General features: G+C 40.0%; 1 protein-coding gene across 2 annotated transcripts in view; it reads right to left on the reverse strand.

The window, feature by feature from the left end:
• KDM1A (lysine demethylase 1A) overlaps nt 1-24222 on the reverse strand; it is a 75270-nt gene that overhangs the window by 28106 nt on the left and 22942 nt on the right. The window contains exons 3-9 of one of the 2 annotated variants that reach the window (XM_049774677.1): nt 21049-21108; nt 13994-14127; nt 10699-10777; nt 7542-7634; nt 6181-6287; nt 1178-1259; nt 63-157 (exon numbers count right to left, since the gene is read on the reverse strand). In XM_049774677.1, the coding sequence (XP_049630634.1) occupies nt 63-157; nt 1178-1259; nt 6181-6287; nt 7542-7634; nt 10699-10777; nt 13994-14127; nt 21049-21108 (650 nt within the window). The remainder of the gene's footprint in view (nt 1-62; nt 158-1177; nt 1260-6180; nt 6288-7541; nt 7635-10698; nt 10778-13993; nt 14128-21048; nt 21109-24222) is intronic. The other variant, XM_049774678.1, reaches the window with a different exon arrangement.

Genomic DNA, 24222 nt, shown 5'->3' on the forward strand with positions numbered 1-24222 from the left:
CCCCCAAAATTGTTTTGAACTGAACTAAAAATGTTTTAGAGCTCTCTTTGTCTTCAACTTACAGCTTGTCCATTGGCTTCATATAGAGGGCATTTCTGCTTGATTTTAGCCAACTCCATGTTTACTTGTTTGCTGACCACAGCCATGGGATTCCCTCCTATAAGAAACTCAAAACAATTAAAACCACCATTCCTATTTTAAAATATCACAGCAAATTATTTTGACTCAAAATTTAAAATATTCAAAGCTTAGTGTATATGAATTATACATATAAATATTCAATGTGAAATAAAATGCAAAATAAGTAATTTACCTATAATTCCACAAACTGGCTACTATTTTATTACTAGTCCTCGCAAATATGTTCATATTATACATGCAGAAAATAAATGCAACACCTATATTGCTTTATAATTTTTTAATTTCACAATAAATAGTGGATATAATTCCACATGAATATGGAACTATATAATTTTTATTAACTGTATATGTTATTATATGTATATGTTTTTTGTTTTTTGTTTTGAGTCTACACACCTGGCAATGCTCAGGGGTTCCTCCTGGCTCTGCTGCATTCAGGAATCACTCCTGGTAGAATTCAGGAGTGATGCTGTGGATTGAACCGGGGTTGGCTTTGTGCAAGGCAAGTGCTCTATCAGCTGAACTATCTCTCTGGTCCCTGTACATATGATTTCTAATGTTCCATTAAGCTACATTAAAAATGCTCTAAATACAAAATGATCCACTTCTTTATTTTCCTAGGATAATTTCCTGGAATCTGTTAGATCAAACATGCATAATTTACATTTTTAATATGCTAATATTATGCTCTTAGAAAGATTATCTGCCAACTTCCTCTCCAATGGTAAGAACTGCATCTTAAATCTTAAATCAATATATTTTAAAGTTGTAAGTCTAGATTTAAAATGTAAGGTTAAGGCTAGGAAGATGGTCCAAAAAGACTGGAACGAATGCTTTCTATTTGGAAGCTTTGGTGTGATACCCAGGAACGCATGGTCCTCTGAATACTGCCAGAAGCAACTCCAGAAACTTTAAGAGTAGCGCCCCTGGGGTCACTCCTCAGTGTGATCCAAAAACCAAAACAAATTAATGAAAATAAAAGGTAAACAATCTTTTGTATTACAATCATATAATTATACAACAAGCAATTACTTACCAAGGCCTGTTACTACCATAGCTCCAAGGTCAGCTACATAATTTCCTTTTCTGAATGTAGCTACTCGTCCACCCACACGATCCTGTTTATTGAAAATTAAATGACTAATATCAACAATCATATTAACCATAAGATCATTCCATGGTAAAACACTAGGCTTATAATTTAAGAAGACAAACATAGGGCCCGGAAAATACTCCAAGTTGGAGCACATGCATTTATTTATTTTTTTTTTTAATTAAGGGGGGGGACCACACCCGGTGATGCTCAGGGGTTATTCCTGGCTATGTGCTCAGAAATTGCTCCTGGCTTGGGGGACCATATGGGACACTGGGAGATCAGACCGAGGTTCGTCCTAGGCTAACTCAGGCAAGGCAGACGCCTTACCGCTTGCGCCACTGCTCTGGCCCCAGAGCACATGCTTTTAAAGGAAGGAGTTTTTATTAAATACAGTGTGCATAAATATCAAATTAAGCTTTAACTTGACAAATATTTGACTAGCTAAGGAATGGGATAGGAAGCCAAAGCATTATGAGGTAGCAAACAATTTGGGTTTTTTTTTGGGGGGGTGGGCCACACCCAGCTATGTTCAGGGGTTACTTCTGACTCTGCGCTCAGAAATCGCTCCTGGCAGGCTCAGGGGACTATATGGGATGCCGGGAATTGAGCCGAGTTCTGTCCATATTGGATTCTTTTTTTTTTTTTTTTTTTTTTTTTTTTGGTTTTTGGGCCACACCCGTTTGACGCTCAGGGGTTACTCCTGGCTATGAGCTCAGAAATCGCCCCTGGCTTGGGGAGACCATATGGGACGCCGGGGGATCGAACCGCGGTCCGCCCTATGCTAGCGCTTGTAAGGCAGACACCTTACCTCTAGCGCCACCTTCCCGGCCCCCCATATTGGATTCTTGCAAGGCACAATGTCCTACCACTGTGCTACTTATTGCTCCTGCCCCGGTAGCAAAAATTTGAAGGCCAGAAGACATATTAGTTACAGGTATGCATCTCTACACAATTGTTGCAAGTCAGCCCCTGAAAAGGTTGACTTATGGAGGGAGGGAGGATGAGGTCTTTCCCCTCCAGCTTGGAGCAGCATCTGCCACCCTGTTCAGCCAACAGTTCTGAGGTGAAATGGCAGGTAAACAGCTCGCAGACAGTCAGGCTTGTAGAAATATTAGTTTTATTTGGTGGACAAGACTGAAGTCCAAAGACTCAGCATAAGTTCCAGCCAAAAGCCTCTTGCCTTCCACAGACCCTTGTTTTTATCCCCTAGAATCCCAATAGTGGGATCAGATACCACCCAACGGTGGGAGCAGAATCAGGTACCACCCTAGGGAGGGTGCAGAATGCCAGGTCACACCCTCGGGTAGGGCACAATCATCCATTCAGGGTAGGGTCAGTAACATAATAATCCCATAAAATATTTACATACACAACACACAATTGTCTCTATTTTTGCTTGCATAGGCTGAGTAAAAGCAACAAATAGCAAACATGTACTCCAACAATATATACCATCATGTTCTAACTCTTGTCTCCCAGTCTCCAGTCAGCTTAATTGCTAAAACACATTTCCCCAGGGAAGTCCCTGAGGATAGTATGTCTATTAAACATTAATATTGGTTAAACCTCTTTACTAAATAAATTACTCTGCTAAGAATTTTCTAGTATGATAAATGTTACTGAGCTAGTGATACTTCAACCACAGATAATATGAGTAGTTCTATAAACTCCAAATATCAAAACGAAGCTAAAAATATATATACTACAATATGTCAAATATATAGGGATCCTAATAATCCTGCTATTTTTTATAGAACATGTCTTCTGAATTAATAAAAATATTTTTACCAAGACTCCATCAGGAATTTTATTTCCCCATACTTAATTGAAAATTTTCAGAAACGAACAAATTATAAAAAATTACTTGGATTGCACTGCACAAAAACTTCAATAAAAAACAACTTTCAAAGTTTTAAAGCTTTTTGGACTAAACCCATAAGTTTCTGAGGGCTAATCTTGGTAGTGGTGGGGAAATATGGGCAACAGGAATACAATGAAGGTCTTCTACATGCTAGAGGTCCCCTCTAGCTTTTTGAATCTCTCCTTGGCCCCACACTTTGAAAGCGCCTATAAAATTTAAAATATTTAAGTTACCTAAAATTATTCTATTTGTTTCTGTGGGTAACTCCTCTACAATGCTCAGGAGCATGAGGGCCACTTACATTTCTGGTAATACTTGGCGATATGGGGCATGATGAAGCATACTGTTCAGTTGACCTGGTAGTGCTAGGGACAACCATGGCTACACCTGAGCCAGAGCAGGGTCAAAGATCAACTGATATTAACCTCCAAAACCCGGGCATTATAGATGACAAGTATGCACTCTTCACCTTGGAGTTATCTTTGTATCTTTTTTGATTCAAGACCACATCTGGAAGAGGTGTTTGAGGACTAATCCCAACTCTTTCTGCAGGCCACTACCAGTAATGCTTAGTGAGTGTGTGTGTGTAACTCTTTTCTGGGGGCCACTACCAGCAATGCTTAAAGGTTGTGTGTGTGTGTGTGTATGTGTGTGTGTGTGTGTGTGTGTGTGTGTGTAACTCTTTTCTGGGGGCCACTACTACCAGCAATGCTTAAAGTTTGTGTGTGTGTGTGTGTGTTGTGTGTGTAACTCTTTTCTGGGGGCCACTACCAGCAATGCTGAGTTTTGTGTGTGTGTGTGTTTGTGTATGTGTGTATGTGTGTGTGTGTGTGTGTCTTTTTGTGTTGGGCCACACCTGGCTCTGTATTCAGGAATCACTCCTGGTGAGCTCAGGGGAACATGTCCTACCTACAGCACTATGGCACCAGCCCAATGCTGGGAGATTTATGAAGTGCAATATAACTAAACCTAAGCCACCTGTGTGCAAAGCATAACCTCAGCCCACTGTTGAGCACTCTCTCCAGACTGAAGTGTTTTTATACATAGTGGGAGTTTAGCGAGGTTTTTAAGTCATAAAAGATCATTTAAAAAAATAATTTTAATAGAGTATGTCCACTCTATACCATTATTTGATTCTTCCTTCAGTTTTCAGTATTTATACAGAATTAAGATTAAGGAAATGGATTCTATGCTAATATGTACCTAAAATATTACTGTAAAAGATATGTAAGCCAATATGGTCAAAATAAAAATTTATTATTAGGGGCCGGGTGGTGGCGCTGGAGGTAAGGTGCCTGCCTTGCCTGCGCTAGCCTAGGACGGACCGCGGTTCGATCCCCCGGCGTCCCATATGGTCCCCCAAGAAGCCAGGAGCAACTTCTGAGCGCATAGCCAGGAGTAACCCCTGAGCGTCACAGGGTGTGGCCCAAAAACCAAAAAAAAAAAAAAAAAATTTATAATTAAAAAAATAAAATAAAATAAATCAGGAAAAAAAAGAATAAAGGAAACAAGGAGGAAAAAAAAGAATAAAAGGGGCCGGGTGGTGGCGCTGGAGGTAAGGTGCCTGCCTTGCCTGCGCTAGCCTAGGACGGACCGCGGTTCGATCCCCGGCATCCCATATGGTCCCCCAAGAAGCCAGGAGCAACTTCTGAGCGCATAGCCAGGAGTAACCCCTGAGCGTCACAGGGTGTGGCCCAAAAACCAAAAAAAAAAAAAAAAAAAAAGAATAAAGGAAGAAATATATAATCTTGTCTTCATCAGCAAAAAGATGGCTGATGCCCGCTACCTACGAAGCAACTCTTTCTCTTTACCACCAGAGATTCACTGATCACTGTGGGGGAAGAATTTGCCTATTATGGATATGTCATGAAGGCACAAGAGAGCAAGAAACAATAACCTGAAAATATTCATCTAAAGAATATACTAAAAATAATACATATATACTGATAATTTATAAATGCAAACACTTTTTCAAAATTCTTACAGTCAAATATGCTTTATCTAACACTAGCCAAGACTATTGACTATATCAATTTGGTTAGAGTTCAAATGATCTGATTCCTTAATTTACAATTACAACAAAAAATTTTTCTTTTTCTTTCTTTTTTTTTTTTGGGTGAGGGCACACCCAGTAACGCTCAGGCTATGCGCTGGCCATGCGCTCAGAAATCACTCCCGGCTTGGGAACTATATGTGACGCCAGGGATCGAACCGAGGTCAGTCCTAGGCTAGCATCAGCAAGGCATACACCTCACCCCTTGCACCACCACTCTGGCCCAACAGATCACTTACTTTTTCCTTTTTTCTTTTCTTTTCTTTATTTTTTTTTTTGTTTGGTTTTTGATTTTTGGGTCACACCTGGCAGCGCTCAGGGGTTACTCCTGGCTCTACGCTCAGAAATCACTCCTGGCAGGCTTGGGGGACCATATGGGATGCAGGGATTCGAACCACTATCCTTCTGCATGCAAGACAAACGAAACGCCCTACCTCAATGCTATCTCTCTGGCCCAACAGATCATTTTCTTTTTTCTTTTCTTTTTTTTTTTTGGTTTTTGGGTCATACCTCGCAGTGCTCAGGAGTTACTCCTGGCTCTATGCTTAGAAATCACCCCTGGCAGGCACAGGGGACAATATGAGATGCCGGGATTCGAACCACCATCCTTCTGCATGCAAGGCAAATACACTACCTTCATGCTATCTCTCCGGCCCCAACAGATCTTTTTTTTTTTTTTTTGGTTTTTGGTTTTTGGGCCACACCCGGCGGTGCTCAGGGGTTACTCCTGGCTGTCTGCTCAGAAATAGCTCCTGGCAGGCACGGGGGACCATATGAGACACCGGGATTCAAACCAACCACCTTTGGTCCTGGATCGGCTGCTTGCAAGGCAAACGCCGCTGTGCTATCTCTCTGGGCCCCCAGATCATCTTTTTTTTTTTTTTTTTTTTTTTTTTGATGTTCACTCGCATCATTTATTTAAAGGAAAAATCAGCTGTAGGACAGAAATGCAAAGATTTTTCTTACAGTAAAGATCATGGTTCATAGATCATCTTCTTAAGGCTTCTGCACACACAATAAAAGTCTTACCCTGGCTTCAAGAAGAGTGACATCCATTCCAAAACTCTGTAACTGACGAGCTGCTGCCAAGCCTGAGACCCCTGATCCTATGATGATAACCTTTCCTGTCTTTTTAGCTAAAAATAGAAAAGAAAACAAAATCAAATGTATGCCATAGGTTTAAGAGTTTTTATTTATTTTGTTAATCATGAAAATCTCTTCCTATATAAAAATAAACAATCCAGTCATTTCAAGATATTGTATCTATATACAAATTAGGAAAAATGACATTTATAAGCTTTAAATTAATGCTAAAAATTATAAATGAAATCCTTTAGATTTACTCTCATTACCACAACCATGTTTTTCTAGTTCTTCAATTCTCAGTAAACTTTTTGTTTTTTTGGCTTTTGGGTCAGACCCGGCAGTGCTCAGGGGTTCCTGGCTCTATGCTCAGAAATCACCCCTGGTGGGCTCCGGGACCATATGGGAAGCCGGGATTAGAATCACTGACCTTCTGCATGCAAGGCAAACGCCTTGCTGTTGTGCTACCTCTCAAGCCCCATATATATTTTTTTAAAAATATATATACTTTAGGGGCCAGAGAGATAGCACTGAGGTAGGTAGGGTGTTTGCCTTGCAAGCAGCCAACCCAGGACCAATATTGGTTAGAATCCTAGCATCCTAAATGGTCCGCCGTGCCTGCCAGGAGTGATTTCTGAGCATAGAGCCAGGAGTAACCCAAAATCCAAAAAAAAAATTTAAATAAATATATATGTGTATATATATAAATGCAATCTTTAGCAATATAAAAATGGGTCAGTAAGAGAAAACGTAAAATTATCTGCTTTTACAACTGACTTTTTTTTTCTTTTTCCTTAGCCCACACCCAGCAGTGCTCAGAGAACTGTCAGGTGTTCCCACAAACAAATCTGGACCTCTCACATGCATAGCATGGGCTTAAGCCCTTTGAGTCACCTCCCCGGCCCTACTTCTTCCATTTTATAATATTTTTTAGCTCTTGTTTTTTTTTTTTCTTTCCAAAACTGGAAAACTAGGAGGTCACAGAGATAGTACAAACGGTAGAGCACTTACTTTGAATGCAGTGAACCCAGTTTAGAGCCCTAGAACCTCCTATGATTCTTCCCCAAACCCAGCCAGGAGCAGTAGCTGAGCACAGAGCCAAAATTCAAGTATTAAGCCAGAAATTGTTTTAAAAATGTAGATTTGAATACTAAGATAAGCATGGAAATTTTTTTTTCTAAATACAAATTTAGAACACATAATAAAATACTAAAGTCTTTTGGAAATAAAAATGTAAAACCTCATCACAAAATGGAGAAAATTACAATTCCTTAATCAGATAATCAATCAACCAACAAGATTCTTACTTGGGAGGGGCTTTATCCTCTTATAAATGCCGAAGTTGATGAGACCATGACGCTCTAAATAGCTGTGAACTCGGTGTACAAGAACAGTATCACCTATAGAACAAATGAATTTTAAAGCATTTATATTTTTAGCAGAAATTTCTTTATTCTCCATTTCCAATGAGTCATTCTATACATCTTTCCCATAAGTTTCAAGATCATGTTTTAACTTTTAAGTGATTCTTTGATTAGGTTTTGAGGTCCAAGAAAAATGCATTATCACATAATTTGAAATTTTTAATGATTACATTCCACTCACACCAAAGACAATGGCATATGTGTGTATAAATATTTATATGTATATATAAACATTCTGTATCGACAAGATGTGGTAAAAAGGAACTTTCATCCACTACTGGTATAAATGTTGACTGATTCAACCTCTATGAAAAATAGTATGGAAAGATTTCCTAGAAAAGTAAAAATACAGGGGCTGGAGCAATAGCCCAATGGTAGGGTGTTTGCCTTGCACAAAGCCAGGATAAACTTTGGTTATATCCCTGGCATCCCCTGTGGTCTCCCAAGCCAGAAGTGATTTCTGAGCGCATAATTTCTGAGCGCATAGCCAGGAGTAACCCCCTAAGAGTCACAGGGTGTGGCCCAGAAAGCAAAGCAAAAAAAGAAAGGAAAGAAAAGGAAGGAAAGGAGAGGACAGAAAAGGAAGGAAGGAAGGAAGGAAGGAAGGAAGGAAGGAAGGAAGGAAGGGAAGGGAGGGAGGGAGGGAGGGAGGGAGGGAGGGAGGGAGGGAGGGAGGGGAGGGAGGGAGGGAGGGAGAGAGAGAGAGAGAGAGAGAGAGGAGAAGAGAGAGAAGAGAAAGAAAGAAAGAAAGAAAGAAAGAAAGAAAGAAAGAAAGAAAGAAAGAAAGAAAGAAAGAAAGAAAGAAAGAAAGAAAGAAAGAAAGAAAGAAAGAAAGAAAGAAAGAAAGAAAGAAAGAAAGAGGGAGAGAGGGGGGGGAGAAAGGGAGAGAGGGAGAGAGGGAGGGAGGGAGGAGGGAGGGAGGGAGGGAGAAGGGAGGAGGAGGAGGAGGAGGAGGGAAGGAAGGAAGGAAGGAAGGAAGGAAGGAAGGAAGGAAGGAAGGAAGGAAGGAAGGAAGGAAGGAAGGAAGGAAGGAAGGAAAAAAGAAAGAGAAAAGGTAAAGAATATAGATGTCATAAAACCCAGCAATTCCACTTCCTGGTATTTACCCCAGGACACAAAACTAGGTTAAATAGCTAGTATTTAGAATCAACCTAGGTTTCCAATGACAGGTGAATGAATAATGAAGGTGTGTTATGGATACATAGTAAATACAATACAGCTGGAAAGGAAAAATTAAACTATATAATTTGCTACGAATAGAATTGGCTGGCTGGTTCTAGGTGTGTTTTGGAGCTAGCAGCAGGCTGACAAAGGAGTCTCTTCACCCAACCTTTTACCCCTTAACCCTCCTGTCTGTGTGGATTATTTGCAGCAGATAAATATTACCAAGATCTCCCCCCAAAAGGGGACAAGGAATGGGAATCAATTTCTCATTCTTTTTTTTTTTTTTTTTTTTTTTTTTGGTTTTTGGGCCACACCCGGCGGTGCTCAGGGGTTACTCCTGGCTGTCTGCTCAGAAGTAGCTCCTGGCAGGCACGGGGGACCATATGGGACACCGGGATTTGAACCAACCACCGTTGGTCCTGAATCGGCTGCTTGCAAGGCAAACGCCGCTGTGCTATCTCTCCGGGCCCTCAATTTCTCATTCTAAGAGCTCTTTGAGGATACCCAAACAACCAACAAATGGGACCCCACAAACGGGGAAACATCCAGGAGTAATTTCTGAGCACAGAGCCAAAGATCCAGGAGTGCCACCAGGAGTGGCCCAAAACCAAAAATGAGGAGGTGAGGAGAGGGGAAGGGAGGGGAAGACAACTACAAAATATCCAAATGGGTAATATTCTGATTACTCCTGATATTATTGTAGAAATAAGTATAGGGAAGGAAAAATCAAGGAGGGGGTGTATGAAGAGATGGACAAGAGATAATGGGGCATGGGACAGGGTATCTGGGCACACTGTTGGTGTAAAGGTGTGGTATGTGTAGGTATCTAAAACCACAAACCAGGGACTGAAGAGCTAGTATAGTGGATAGGGTGCTTGTATTGCAAAAGGCCAACCATGTTTGATCTCAGCATCCCATATATGGTCCCTTTAAACCTGCCAGGATTAATTCCTGAGTGCAGAGAACCAGGAGAAAGCCCTCAACACTGAGGGATGATAGTAAGGTAAGGTAAGGTGCTTGCCTTGCATGCAGCCAACCTAGGTTCAATCCCCAGCATACTCTATGGTCCCCAGAGCACCACAAGGAGTAACTCCTGAGTGCAAAGCCATGGGTAACCCCAGAGCATTGCCAAGTGTGGCCCCCAAACCAGAATAAATTAATAAAGTTGGAATATCAAAGGGCAATTAATAGCCATATTTTGAATTGAAAATAAAAAAAAATAGGTCTTAAGATAAACCCAAAAAAATAAAATAAAATAAAATAAAAAAAGGAAAAAAAAATAGGTCTTAAGACAAGGGATTGTTATTTACAAGGCTCATTTTTGTTTTTGTTTTTGGGTCACACCCAGCAGTGCTCAGGGTCACTCCTGGCTCTACACTCAGAAATCGCTCCTGGGGGCCCAGAGAGATAGTACAGCGGTGTTTGCCTTGCAAGCAGCCGATCCAGGACCAAAGGTGGTTGGTTCAAATCCCGTGTCCCATATGGTCCCCCGTGCCTGCCAGGAGCTATTTCTGAGCAGACAGCCAGGAGTAACCCCTGAGCAACGCCGGGTGTGGTCCAAAAACCAAAACAAAACAAAACAAAAAAGAAATCGCTCCTGGCAGGCTTGTGGGACCATATGAAATGCCAGGATTCGAACCACTGTCCTTCTGCATGCGAGGCAAACGCCTTACTTCCATCCTATCTCTTCGGCCCCACAAGGCTCATTTTTTATCAAAGACAAAATTTGAAATATAAAAATATTAAATTTATTTTTTTGCAGCCTTATCTCCCCAAAATATTAACTTTTAAAAATGTGTTATGCAAAGGAAATATTAGTTTTCAAAATCCAACCCAAAAGTAATACTAATGAAGTGTTAGCAAAATTAACACTTACTGTTGTAAGGTGCTTCTAATTGTTGGAGAGTAGCCTCAAATGTCAGCTGAATCTTTGGATTATCCAACCATAACTGCAACTGTTATTTAAATAACAGAAACAGTTAATAGAAAAACATATGCCATTTAACTAATTTAAAGTATCTTTAAATTTTATGGACTTCCCTTTCATTAAAATAAGATGATAAATAAAATGAAAATACCTAGTAACCTGACAAGATCATATAGCTAGTAGAAAGCAACTAGGATTTAAATACAGATTACATAATTCCAGACCTAGCAAGTGGATAAAATTCATAGGAACAATCACCAATTCTGTAGGGCAAAAGGGGAGAGCCAAGGATAACTGCTTGGTTTCTGGCTTATAAAATGGAATTCACTGAATGAGGGCCATAACGAAAGAAAGAATGGTCCATTGGTAAACCAGAAAAGTCAAGAGACCAGAAGGGAAACAAACGGAGAAATCAAAAATTAAAAAAAAAAAAAAAAAGGGGGGGCCGGGCGGTGGCGCTGGAGGTAAGGTGCCTGCCTTGCCTGCGCTAGCCTAGGACGGACCGCGGTTTGATCCCCCGGCGTCCCATATGGTCCCCCAAGAAGCCAGGAGCAACTTCTGAGCGCATAGCCAGGAGTAACCCCTGAGCGTCACAGGGTGTGGCCCAGAAACCAAAAAAAAAAAAAAAAAAAAAAAAAGGGGGGGGGGCCGGAGAGATAGCACAGCGGTGTTTGCCTTGCAAGGAGCCGATCCAGAACCAAAGGTGGTTGGTTCGAATTCCGTTGTCCCATATGGTCCCCCGTGCCTGCCAGGAGCTATTTCTGAGCAGACAGCCAGGAGTAACCCCTGAGCACTGCCGGGTGTGGCCCAAAAACCAAAAACCAAAAAAAAAAAAAAAAAAAAAAGTGTTAAGCTAAGGAAATAATGTGTTTAAAAGAGAAAGAAGTTGGTAATTTTTCTTTTGGGAACCTCACAAGCAGTACTTCAAGAAGAGGACTGGAGCATATGCCTTAAGTTTGAAAGTCCTAAATTATCCACACACTGCGCGACCCTCCTGGGCACCACAAGGCCCAAACACTGAAACTTCAGGTACATAGCTTGGCCAGGAATCACCAGAATGCCCCTTCCCCCCCGGTGTACCTTGAGCACTGCTTGAGAGATTCCTAAACCAAAAAGTAGACATGCTAAATGAATGACATCTCTGAGCTAAATTCAGAAGAATTACATAGAAGAAACAAATTAGGGCCCAGAGAGATAGCACAGCGGTGTTTGCCTTGCAAGCAGCCGATCCAGGACCAAAGGTGGTTGGTTCGAATCCCGGTGTCCCATATGGTCCCCTGAGCCTGCCAGGAGCTATTTCTGAGCAGACAGCCAGGAGTAACCCCTGAGCACCGCCGGGTGTGGCCCAAAAACAAAAAAAAAAAAAAAAAAAAAAGAAGAAGAAACAAATTAAGTAAAAGAAACAAACTTCTACTTCACATCACCCTAGAGTATAATGAATATATTTTAAAGAGTAATCTGCCCTCCTCTACTCTGACCAAAATATTTCTGATGAGTGAAAGATATAAACAGGAAACTCAAAGAGGGCCTACGAAAATAGCTCAAAGGAATCAGGAACCTACCCTTTATGTTCAATCCCCAGCTCCACATGCTGCCCTCCCCGTCTATCACAGCACTACGTCCAGCGTTGGTGGTCCCAAGCATGAAACTATCGGGCCTGCATCACTGGGTCTAGTACTGCCAGGAACAGCCCTTGTGACCCCCAAAATCCTGAAGAAGTCCCCAAAAAGGGAAGAAAAATTCAGAGAAGAAATATAAATGACAAAAAAAAATAGTGACTTTAAGTAATCAAAAAAATCAAAATCAATCATTTAGCCAGAGGAGAAGGTTGAACCAGATAAGAACAGAATAAAAATGTCTCTTTACCTGGGAAAGTCAAAGTGTTTATTTAATTTTTTTTAAAAATGTATTAATAGAGCTGGAGAAATGGCATGGAGGTAAAGCACTTGCCATGCAGAAGGATGGTGATTCGAATTCCAGCATCCCATATAGTCCCCCGAGCCTGCCAGGAGCGATTTCTGAGTGCATAGCCAGGAGTAACCCCTGAGCACTGTGGGGTGTGGCCCCAAAACAAAAACAAAAACAAAAAAAATGTATTAATAAAAAAATTCTTACCGTGCTGGTATGGTTATATAAAAAAGAACCAATAGGGGCCGGAGAGAAAGCATGGAGGTAGGACATTTGCCTTGCATGCAGAAGGTCGATGGTTCAAATCCCGGCATCCCAAATGGTCCCCTGAACCTGCCAGGAATGATTTCTGAGCGTAGGACCAGGTGTAACTCCTGAGCGCTGTCGGGTATGACCCAAAAACCAAACAAGAAAAACAAAACCCACACAAAGTAGGCTCTCAATTTTGTGTTTTAAAAAGAGTTTAAGGGACCAGAGCGATAGCACAGCAGGGAGGGCATTTGCCTTGCACACAGCTGACCTGGGTTTGAACTCTGGCAACCCAGAGCTTGGCAGGAGTGATTTCTAAACTCAGATCTAGAAGTAACAATGGGTGTGGTCCAAAACAAAACAAAATAAAAAAATAAATAAATAAAACAGTTCAAGGGCTAGAGCAATAGTACAGCAAGTATAGCACTGGCCTTGTACATAGGTGACCCAGGTTCAATCTCTGGAACCCTATATGATCCCCCAGAGACCCTCCAGGAGTAATCCCAGACTACATCATGTGATTCCCCCCAAAAACAAATACATTTATAAAGATAGTTCTGGGGCCAGAGCAATAGCACAGCAGGTAGGTTTTTGCCTTGCACACAGTCAACCCAGGTTCAATCCCCCCGCATCCCATATGGTCTCCCGAACCAATTTTAAAAAATTAAAAAAAAAAATTGTTGAGCACAGAGCCAGTTGTAACTACTGAGTGTCTCTGGGTACTCTTCCCCCCTCCCCCCCAAAAAAAAAATAGTTCAAGGGATACTGTGCCTGCTTTGCTTGCAGAAGGCCCAGGTTTGATTCCTGGAAACCAGTTTCCCAAGCAATACCAGGTGATGACTCCTGAGCTGAAAGAAGACCCTTAGCACCACCAGATGTAACTACCAAAAAATAAAATAACAAAAGTCACACATGTACAAAAATTACTTATTTATTCTTTTATCCTGAAAGAAAAGTAAAACACCTGGATAATATTAGAGATAATATAAATGTATTTCCCCCTTTTGTATATTTCCCCTATATATAGCTACAAAAATAATACACACTTTTTATAATCCAGGTGAAGAAGGGGAGACATGAAACTTACTGTGCGGTTTCTAATAAATAGAAAAACCTTCTGGGTCTGTTGTGGTCCACTGATGATATCCGGAAAACAAGCTGCTTCTTGAGAAGTCATGCGGTCGTGAGGAAGTCTGCTCTGGAAAGCGGCACCCTCCACACCTAGCAAAGAAAGCAAAGGACTTCTGGGAAAAGTGCAGGCGAATACTAAATTAGAGATGATGCATTTCAAACTCATTTCAAAATCATTTTGTCTGAAGGGCCTCGATAATGTTTGTTTCTCTCTTCAGACTGAACTCATCATCATTAAAAAAGAAGTCTTTGAGACTTCGGAGATAGTTGAAAGGGCTATTGTGTCTGCCTTCTATATGGAGGCCCCAAGTTTGATTTCAGGTACCATGTGTTTTAAGTAAAAGATAAGTAAAAGACTTGTGGTCCCCAAGCACTGCATGGATTGGCCCCCTTTGGCCCACTAATCACTACTTGAGACCACCTCTAATTTCTTTGAAGTGGAAAGATCTTTAGGATTTAGTCACACTAGAAATTCATCCCAAAATGTATAGGCTTCTCTTTTTTTGTTCATTTGTTTTGTTTTTTGGGGGGCCACACCCATTTGACGCTCAGGGGATACTCCTGGCTATGCGCTCAGAAATTGCCCCTGGCTTGGGGGGAACCATATTCGAAGCAGGGGATCGAACCTCGGTCCATCCTAGGCTAGCACTTGCAAGGCAGGTGCCTTACCTCTAGTGCCACCTCTCTAGCCCCAAAATTTATAGGCTACTCTTAAGTAAAATATACTTTATAAGCGTAAGAAATACAATTGCATGCCTTCTTTTTTCTTTCCTTTTTTGGTTTTTGGGTCACACCTGGCAGCGCTCAGGGGTTACTTCTGGCTTTGCACTCAGAAATCGCTCTTGGCAGGCTCGGGAGACTATATAGAATGCCAGGAATGGAACCATCATCCATCTTGGACGCCTTACCACTATGCTATCTCTCTGGTCCCTGCATACCTTCTTTTAGGATAAAAATTGGGAATACAGGGGCTGGAGAAATAGCATGGAGGTGAGACATTTGTCTTGCATGCAGAAGGTCAGTGGTTCGAATCCCGACATCCCATATGGTCCCCTGAGCATAAAAAAAAAAAAACTGGGAATACAAAGCATGGATTCTAAGTTTAATAACCAACAACATAACATAATCTTGTGGGCTAGAAAGATAGTACATAGGATAGGGTACATGCCTTGCACAGGCCAACCTGGGTTTAACCCTTGGCATCTCATATTGTCCCCAAAACTGGCAGGAGTGACTCCTGAATACAAAGTCATGAGTACCCCTAAGCAGCACCAGGTGTGGCCCAAGAAACAAAAATTAAAATTAGGGGCCGGAGAGTTAGCACAGCGGCATTTGCCTTGCAAGCAGCCGATCCAAGACCAAAGGTGGTTGGTTCGAATCCCGGTGTCCCATATGGTCCCCCGTGCCTGCCAGGAGCTATTTCTGAGCAGACAGCCAGGAATAACCCCTGAGCATCGCCGGGTATGGCCCAAAAACAAAAACAAAACAAAACAAAAATTAAAATAAAAAAAAAAAGATAATCTTGGGGTCCGAGCAATAGCACAGCCCCAGGTAGGGCCTTTGCCTTGCATATGACCGACCCAGGATGGGGAGAAGTTCAATTCCCAGCATCTCATAATTCTATGAAAGCAAGGAATAAATAGACTCTATATATGAGACATAAAAAAGGCAAGGAATCTGCCTTTTCTAGAAAATGTTTGAATGAGTTTATTATATAATGCAAGTAAAAATGTCACTGCATGTACAATCTATTATATATGGTATGTATACATCTTATAATCCAAGTAAAATATATGCTATTTTGAAATTTTAGCTACAAATTATTTTATAAATTAATGGTTAAATCTTTATAAAGTTTGATTATAATTCATTATTTCTTATATTGTTTTCCTATACTTATGTTTTTTACTTATATGTCTAAGATCAAATACTTCTAGCTTATGGAAATATGAAGACAATTTAAAGCAGTACCACAGACGTAATTTAAGTAGTGATAAAAGTATAGGATAGCGAGCCACATTTAACCATTTTATTTGTTTTGTTTGCTTTGGGAGCCACATCCAGCAGTGTTCAGGGCATACTCCTGGCTCTGCACTAAAAGGTCACTTCTGGTGGGCTCAAGAGACCATATGGGATGCTGAGGATTAATCCAGGTCAGCCCATGTGCAAGGTAAACTTCCTAACTGCCGTACTATAGCTCCAGCCCCTCATTTAAACATTTTAAGTACATAAAATAAAACCTTGGAAGTAATAATAATGGAAGCAAAAATAAAGACAATACTAAGATTAAAAGAAAAATAAAGTGAAGTAAAACAATAACTTAGAACATTATAGATATCTGAATTGATTCTATAAACAGTCAAGTGACAAACACTACATAGAGAAAAAATACTGGATAACAAGAAATTAAGCAAAAATAATTGTGCATTGTCAAAAATGCTGTCTTTGGAAACAAGGGGAAAAATATGTCCATCCACAGTAATGAAGGCTGAAGAGAAGGCAAGAATAGAAAACATGCTAGAACTGGATTACTACAATAATGTGAAATTTTCTCAAGCGACCCAGTACTCTACCCACCCCCACCAAAATAAGAAATGTAACAAAAAAACAAGACATAAACCATGTCACATTAGAAGGAACATTATCTAGTTTTTAGTATTTGAACCAAATATCTAGAATTAGGTCCCTTCTTTGTCTATTTCTTGTGTATAATATTAGTAAGATCAATAAACTAAAAAACTATTTTACCGTCTCCAAAATAGAGATAGTTTTATTGCTTTCTATCTGTTTGATAAGTAGTCACTGAGCATCAATTCTATTTTAAATACACTGTTAACAGGGAAAAAAAAAAAGACCCACAAAATCATTTAATTTTCAGTATTTTATGTCCAATTCCGGGTGTTACTGTCATCAAAAATAACTCTAATGAAGTAGACCAATTGTGAGAATTTGAGAAGTATAAAAATTGTATAAAAAAGTATAAAAATTGAGAAATTTTATTTATAAAAGTTATGTGGCAATTTTTAAGTATCTAAAATGAATATTAAATTTTTTTATTTTTATTTATTTTTAAACCAAACATTAAAAATTTAACAAAAGGAGGAACCAGAGTGATAGTACAGCAGGTAAGGAGCTTGCCTTGCATATGGTTCGATCCCTGCCATCTCTTATGGTCCTCTAAGTCTACCAATAATAATTCCTGAGTACACAACCAGGAGTATAACCCTGAACATTAATGGATGTGGCCTCAAAACAAAAAAATTTCCCCGCCCCCCCCAAAAGGTAAATACATTGTAATATTAAGGTATTGTTGAACAATATTCTCCATCTTTATAATCTATATAACGTGAGAAACTTAAGTCTTTATTTATTTATTTTTTTTTGGTTTTTGGGCCATACCCGGAGTTGCTCAGGGGTCACTCCTGGCTGTCTGGTCAGAAATAGCTCCTGGCAGGCACGGGGGATCATATGGGACACCAGGATTCGAACCAACCACCTTTGGTCCTGGATCGGATGCTTGCAAGGCAAACGCCGTTGTGCTATCTCTCCTGGCCCCAAGAAACTTAGTCTTTTTTGATTATTTTTTGGTTCACATCCAGCTCAGAACTCACTTCTGAACATAGTAAGTGCTGAAAATCAAACCACAGTCACAGGCAAGCACCTTAGTCCCTGTATTACTTCTTTGATTCAATAAGCTAGTTATGCTTAATGATTTTATTAAAAAAAAATTTAAGGTCCCTAAAAACTTTCCACAATCATTTATTTCCCCTGTGGTTTCAAAGAATAAAAACAATTATTTTAAAAGACTATTTTCAGGGATGGAGAGATAGCATGGAGGTAGAGTGTTTGCCTTGCATGCAGAAGGACAATGGTTTGAATCTTGGCCTCCTATATGATTCCCCGAGCCTGTCAGGCATGATTTCTGAGTGTAGAGCCAGGAGTAACCCCTGAGCACTGCCAGGTGTGATCCAAAACCAAAAAAAAAAGACTATTTTCAAAATATCAAATGTTAAAAAAAATCTGCATGTAAGGATAAAATCAGATTAACCTTAGCTTTGTATTTAACATTCAATATTAAAGGGAGGATAGCCATAACCTGAAGTGTTCTCAAAAATATTACTCCAGACTGCCTTATACTTCTAAAGGCAATAAAAAAATTATCATGCGGACCCGAAGAGATAGCATAGCAGTGTTTGCCTTGCAAGCAGCCAATCCAGGACCAAAGGTGGTTGGTTCAAATCCCGGTGTCTCATGGTCCCCCGTGTCTGCCAGGAGCTATTTCTGAGCAGACAGCCAGGAGTAACCCCTGAGCAACGCCAGGTATGGCCCAAAAACCAAAAAAAAAAAATTATCATGCAAAAATAAATAAATAAATAAGGGGCCGGAGAGACAGCACAGCAGTGTTTGCCTTGCAAGCAGCCGATCCAGGACCTAAGGTGGTTGGTTCGAATCTCGGTGTTCCATATGGTCCCCTGTGCCTGCCAGGAGCTATTTCTGAGCCTGGAGCCAGGAATAACCCCTGAGCACTGCCGGGTGTGACCCAAAAACCAGAAAAAAAAAAAAAAGAAAAGAAAAGAAAAGAAAATTAACAAGGAAGCTATTTGTCTTCCTTCTAATCCAATAAAGTAGATGACTATGATTTCTACCTGAAGAATGAAAACAAAGGCCTGATATGACAGAGATATAAAAGACTAAATATAGATGCGTCTTTCATATCCAGTCCTAAAAGTTTTAATACTAAGAGCATAAAGAATAAAAGGTAGAAGAAAATTTGATTCCTTGAGCTTTCAATTATATTCTTTTTGATCCTGTGAAGAAAGGTGTCAGGAAATAGTCTGCACAAGAAATAATACATTTGGATTCTCAATCTCCCAGCTATTGGTGTATCCCTGATTGACTCATTTAATTTTGTGTTCTAGGTCCTAATCCATAAAATATATTTGATACAATCCTGTCTGAAGACAGAATGCTAGGTAGACTAACTTAAATTTCCTTCAAACTTCTAAAAATTAAGATGATATAAAACAACATGATGTGAATTTTGTTTGTTTTGGGAGGACAAAGAAGCAACACCTGGCAGAGCTCAGGGCTTACTCGTGGCTCTGCACTGAGAGGATTACTCCTGGCAGGCTCAGGGACCATATGGAATGCTGGGGATCAAACCTGGATCATTCATGGGCAAGGCAAATACCCATCAGCTACACTCTAGACCCTCTGAATTTTAAGCTATTATGCTGCTCTCAAGATATTAATAAGAGCCAGTGCAATAATAGCACAGCAGGTGGGGCTCTTGCCTTGCACACACTGGCCCAGGTTTGATCCTTGGCATCGCATACGGCCCGAGAACCTATAGGAGTGATTCCTAAGTGAAGAGCCAAGAGTAACTCCTGAGCATCACCTGGTGTGGCCCAAAATCAAACAAACTTACAAAAGTATTTATAAGGGTCATTTGATTTTATTAAAAGAATGCAGATCATTTAAAAACACATCTTTCTCATAGGGGTCATCTTACAAATGCATGCTTTTATACAAAGATCTGAAGAGAGCTAGGGAATAGTTATCACTATTCCTCAAACACTTAAAAAATGCATGCCCTAACAGTGAGTGAATAGCATCACAATTTGATATGATTAAGTTTTCACTTCCAGTAATAAAATATACTGTGTACTGGGTAAGGCTGGAGCAAAGAGTAAGTAAAGTGGGTAGGCCTTGCACATAGCCGATTTGAATTTGATCCCCAGCATTCCATACTGAGTCTGACAGGAGTAATCCCTGAGCACCACCAAGTGTGGCCCAGAAAAATAAAAAATATATACATACTATTCACCTAGCAAATGAACAAATTTACTCATAATGGAAAAACAAGCAACAAGAAAACTTAATGTACTTGCTTCAAGATTATAGCTCTAAATAAAGGCTATTTTCCTTGATCTTCAAAACTTCCATGTAAGATCCAACTGTGCATCTCTTAATATAAACTTTCTGAGATTTATTAACCAGAGACTGAGTAAAGATTTTAGTTTCTCTAAGATATCTAATGTACTGATTACCAACATTTAAGCCTTAGTCTAGCAGAAGTCCACTCTAACATTCTGAATTCCAAATACAAATCTCTATATTGACACCAAACTAACTCTTGATCAAATAAAAGGAAATATTAAATAATTGACTATATTTCCCACATTTAAGTATTCAATAATATATACCATCCCTTGGGACTATTGTTAAACTATTAATGTACACATAATTTTGAAGTGGCCCAACAGTTGAAAACTGACAGACTCCAAAGAAACTCCATTTCTAACAAAATCTATACATAAACCAGCTTATAGTACTGGACACAAGAACATCCTTTTAAGAGGCAAAGGATGAAATCCTAATTCCTGAAATAAGCAAACTACTCCAATAATTTTATCTTTATTTCTTCCCTAGAAATAAAAATTTCAGTCTGTAAAGAATATTTGAATAATTTTATTTTTAAAAAAATCACAAATAAAATGTTTATCTATAAATAATTGACAATATAATAGTATTTGAAAAGAAAATTTTACCCAAGACCATGTGCCTAACACCAACCATTTCTGGTTGCCTTGCCTGCATAATTCTTCTAATTATTCTTAAAAAACCATTTTCTTTCCTATTTTTTAAATGTTCAATGTATGGCTTCTTCTCCTTTCTGTATATACAATGATATTTTTTTAAAGGTCCCATGATTCCTATATCTTTATGTTTTATGTTATGTTTAAAGGTTGCTAAGGGGGGGAAAAAGTACCCGCCATCTCCAAAAAAAATACAAAGAAAAGCGGAGGGCTGAGATCGGCCTGAGGACTTCAAAAGGTAATTTGCTTGCCTTTGTTCTGGCTATTATACTACTCTGTCCTGAGAGCTAACTTTCCCTGCGCTTCTGGCTAAAATGTGGATACCAGAGCACCAGAGCCAAAAACACTCGCAAGCATCAATCCCTGACTTGGCGGCTCTTGCTAAGTGGCAAGCATCTAATGCCACCCTCACCTGATGCTTGGCCGTCTCCATACCCTCCAGAACTGTCGTCTTGAAGTCCTCCTGCTTGCCCTGTGGAAGGAAAGAGGAGAACTCAGGGACCTTACTCCATAAATTGAGATAATATCTGGACATAAAGGCCTAATAGTTGGCAACTCACAAATTCACCACCAACTAGTAAACCCATACTTAAAGAATTCCTTCTGGAATCAAGACCGGGGGAATTACATCATAGTCTTCAAAATCCTGATTGAAAATTTTACACTCTGATTCCTACTGAAGGATAACAAAACAAAGTACATAGTATCTGTAATTTCTAAATCCTTGCCATTAGTATTAAGAGATGAGGCTTAATGTTTTGGAAAGAGAGAGATTCCGAATATTTTTTATTATTTGTTGCTCAACTGAGAGTAGTGGGATATGGGCTCTAGGACCTGGACTGAAACAATTCATCATCAAGTCCAACCATCTCTCTTTAGCTTTACCGTTCCATTAAAAAATAAATATGACAACAAGAAAAAAATATTTATAATCATAATTAAAAATTCTCCATCTTTAATTTAAAGCAGGCACAGTAACTAAAAATAATTTCAATAGTTTATTTACTATACACATTAGGCAATAATGGTTCTTAATAAGTTAATGCTCCCTTTGTAGAAAAACAAAACAAAACAAAACAAAAACCCTCAGAACACATCAATGCCCTGCATTTATATGCCACCACCGATATACACATTGAGGGGCTGACAGATTCTATTTCAAGCTGCCCGAGAAACTAAGACAGCTTTCCTCATTAAGTAATGTGTTTAAGTAATTTCAAGAAACATATCACAGCTTAACACAGTTCAATCTGATAAAGTCAAGAGAGATGCCCTTTCAAATTCTTCCAAAATCAAGCACATGTCGTGACCGTCTTATACTTCTACCTATCCAATAAGCCATGAAAAAGCTATAGTTTGATTTCGTAATGACATGGAAACATCCCTCCAATTATACAAAATTGTATACAATTTTCTTGGGAAACCACACTGGTGGTAGTGCTCAGGGGGTTATTCCTAGTTCTGTGCGCAGGAGACCAACATGCAGTGCTGGGAATTAAACTGGGTCTGCCACAGCTTGCAGTCAAGCAGCTTACCCTAGTATTATCTCTCCAACCTGTTTTATTAATTTTAAAAGAATTCCAATTAAAAAGCAGACTGATTTGTTCTACCAAATATGTAAAAAGGTACCAGGAAAGTTTAACAATGTCCTCCTTAGAAAAAGAAAGATTTGGGCCTGGAGAGATAGCATAGCGGCGTTTGCCTTGCAAGCAGCCGATCCAGGACCAAAGGTTGTTGGTTCAAATCCCAGTGTCCCATATGGTCCCCCGTGCCTGCCAGGAGCTATTTCTGAGCACACAGCCAGGAGTAACCCCTGAGCACCACCGGGTGTGGCCCAAAAAACAAAAAAAAAAAAAAAAAAAAAGAAAAAGAAAGATTTTAGGCCTAAGAGATTTAAAATAACATCTTCAGGGGCTGGAGAGATAGCATGGAGGTAAGGCATTTTGCCTTGCATGCAGAAGAACAGTGTTCAAATCCCGGCATTCCATATGGTCCAGGAGTGATTTCTGAGCGTAGAGCCAGGAGTGACCCTGAGTGCTGCTGAGGGTGTGACCCAAAAAAACAAAACAAAACAAAATATAATAATAATATTTTCAGTGTTAGGACATAACTTAGTAGTAAGTGTATATCTTCATACAAAAACCTATGTCATGAGTTAAATTCCCAGCACCAATAATAAAATATGTTCATATTTAAGTATATAAAAGTATGTATTAAATATATTTGTATTACAACTTACTGAACTTAAAAACAAACTACTGTAGTAGAATGCCTGTCTCAAAAACAGGCAGGGGATGGGAAGGGGGGAGGGGGTAATGTTGCACTGGTGAAGGGGGTGTTCTGGTTATGACTGTAACCCAAATATGATCATGTTACTTAAATAAAAAATATATTTAATAAAAGAAATATATTTGTATTAATTGATATATAATACAGTTTTTATGACAATATACCATGTTGCTAGAAAATATAAGCTCTGCTTTGACGGTAGAATTTCTTTTTTTTTTTTTGGTTTTTCGGGCCACACCCATTTGATGCTCAGGGGTTACTCCTGGCTAAGCGCTCAGAAATTGCCCCCTGGCTTGGGGGGACCATATGGGATGCTGGGGGATCGAACCGTGGTCTTTCCTTGGCTAGCGCTTGCAAGGCAGACACCTTACCTCTAGCACTACCTTGCCGACCCCCCCCTTTTTGTTTTGTTTTGTTTTTGGGTCACACCCGGCAGCACTCAGGAGTTACTCCTGGCTCTATGTTCAGAAATTGCCCCCAAAGGCTAGAGGGACCATATGGGATGCCGGGATTCGAACCACTGCTGTGCTATCTCTCCGGCCCCACCTGGACACTTTTAAGTGAAAGCATCTCACCATTTCTAAATATCAATAAAACAAAACGGGGGTGGGGGGCGGAGAGATAGCATGGAGGTAAGGCGTTTGCCTTTCATGCAGGAGGTTATCGGTTCGAATCCAGGGGCCCCATATGGTTCCCCCATGCCTGCCAGGAGCAATTTCTGAGCCTGGAGCCAGGAATAACCCCTGAGCACTGCCGGGTGTGACCCAAAAACAAAAAACAAAACAAACAAACAAACAAAAAAACAGGGGCCAGAGAGATAGCATGGAAGTTGGGCGTTTGCCTTGCATGCAGAAGGACGGAGGATCGAATCCTGGCATCCCTTATGGTCCTCCAAGCCTGCCAGGAGGATTTTTGAGCATAGAGCCAGGAATAACCCATGAGTGCTGCCAGGTGTGACTCAAAAACAAAAAGGGGGGGGGGGCTGGAAAGATGGCATGGAGGTAAGGCATTTGCCTTTCTTGCAGAAGGACAATGGTTCGAATCCCGGTATCCCATATGGTCCCTGAGCCTGCCAGGAGTGATTTCTGAGCGTAGAGCCAGGAGGAACCCCTAAGCGCTGCTGCATGTGACCCAAAAACAAACAAACAAAAAAATAAAATAAAATAAAACAAACACTATTAAACTATTACATCTAAATTATTTTATCCTTTTAAGTTCTATTTTTCCTTCTCCAATTACATGTCACATGTTTATTTTAAGCAATAGGTAATTCCTGACTTTTTTCCTCAAATGCTTA

The sequence above is a fragment of the Suncus etruscus genome, chromosome 6 (genome assembly GCF_024139225.1).
Source record: "Suncus etruscus isolate mSunEtr1 chromosome 6, mSunEtr1.pri.cur, whole genome shotgun sequence".
NCBI classification, from domain to species: Eukaryota; Metazoa; Chordata; class Mammalia; order Eulipotyphla; family Soricidae; genus Suncus; species Suncus etruscus.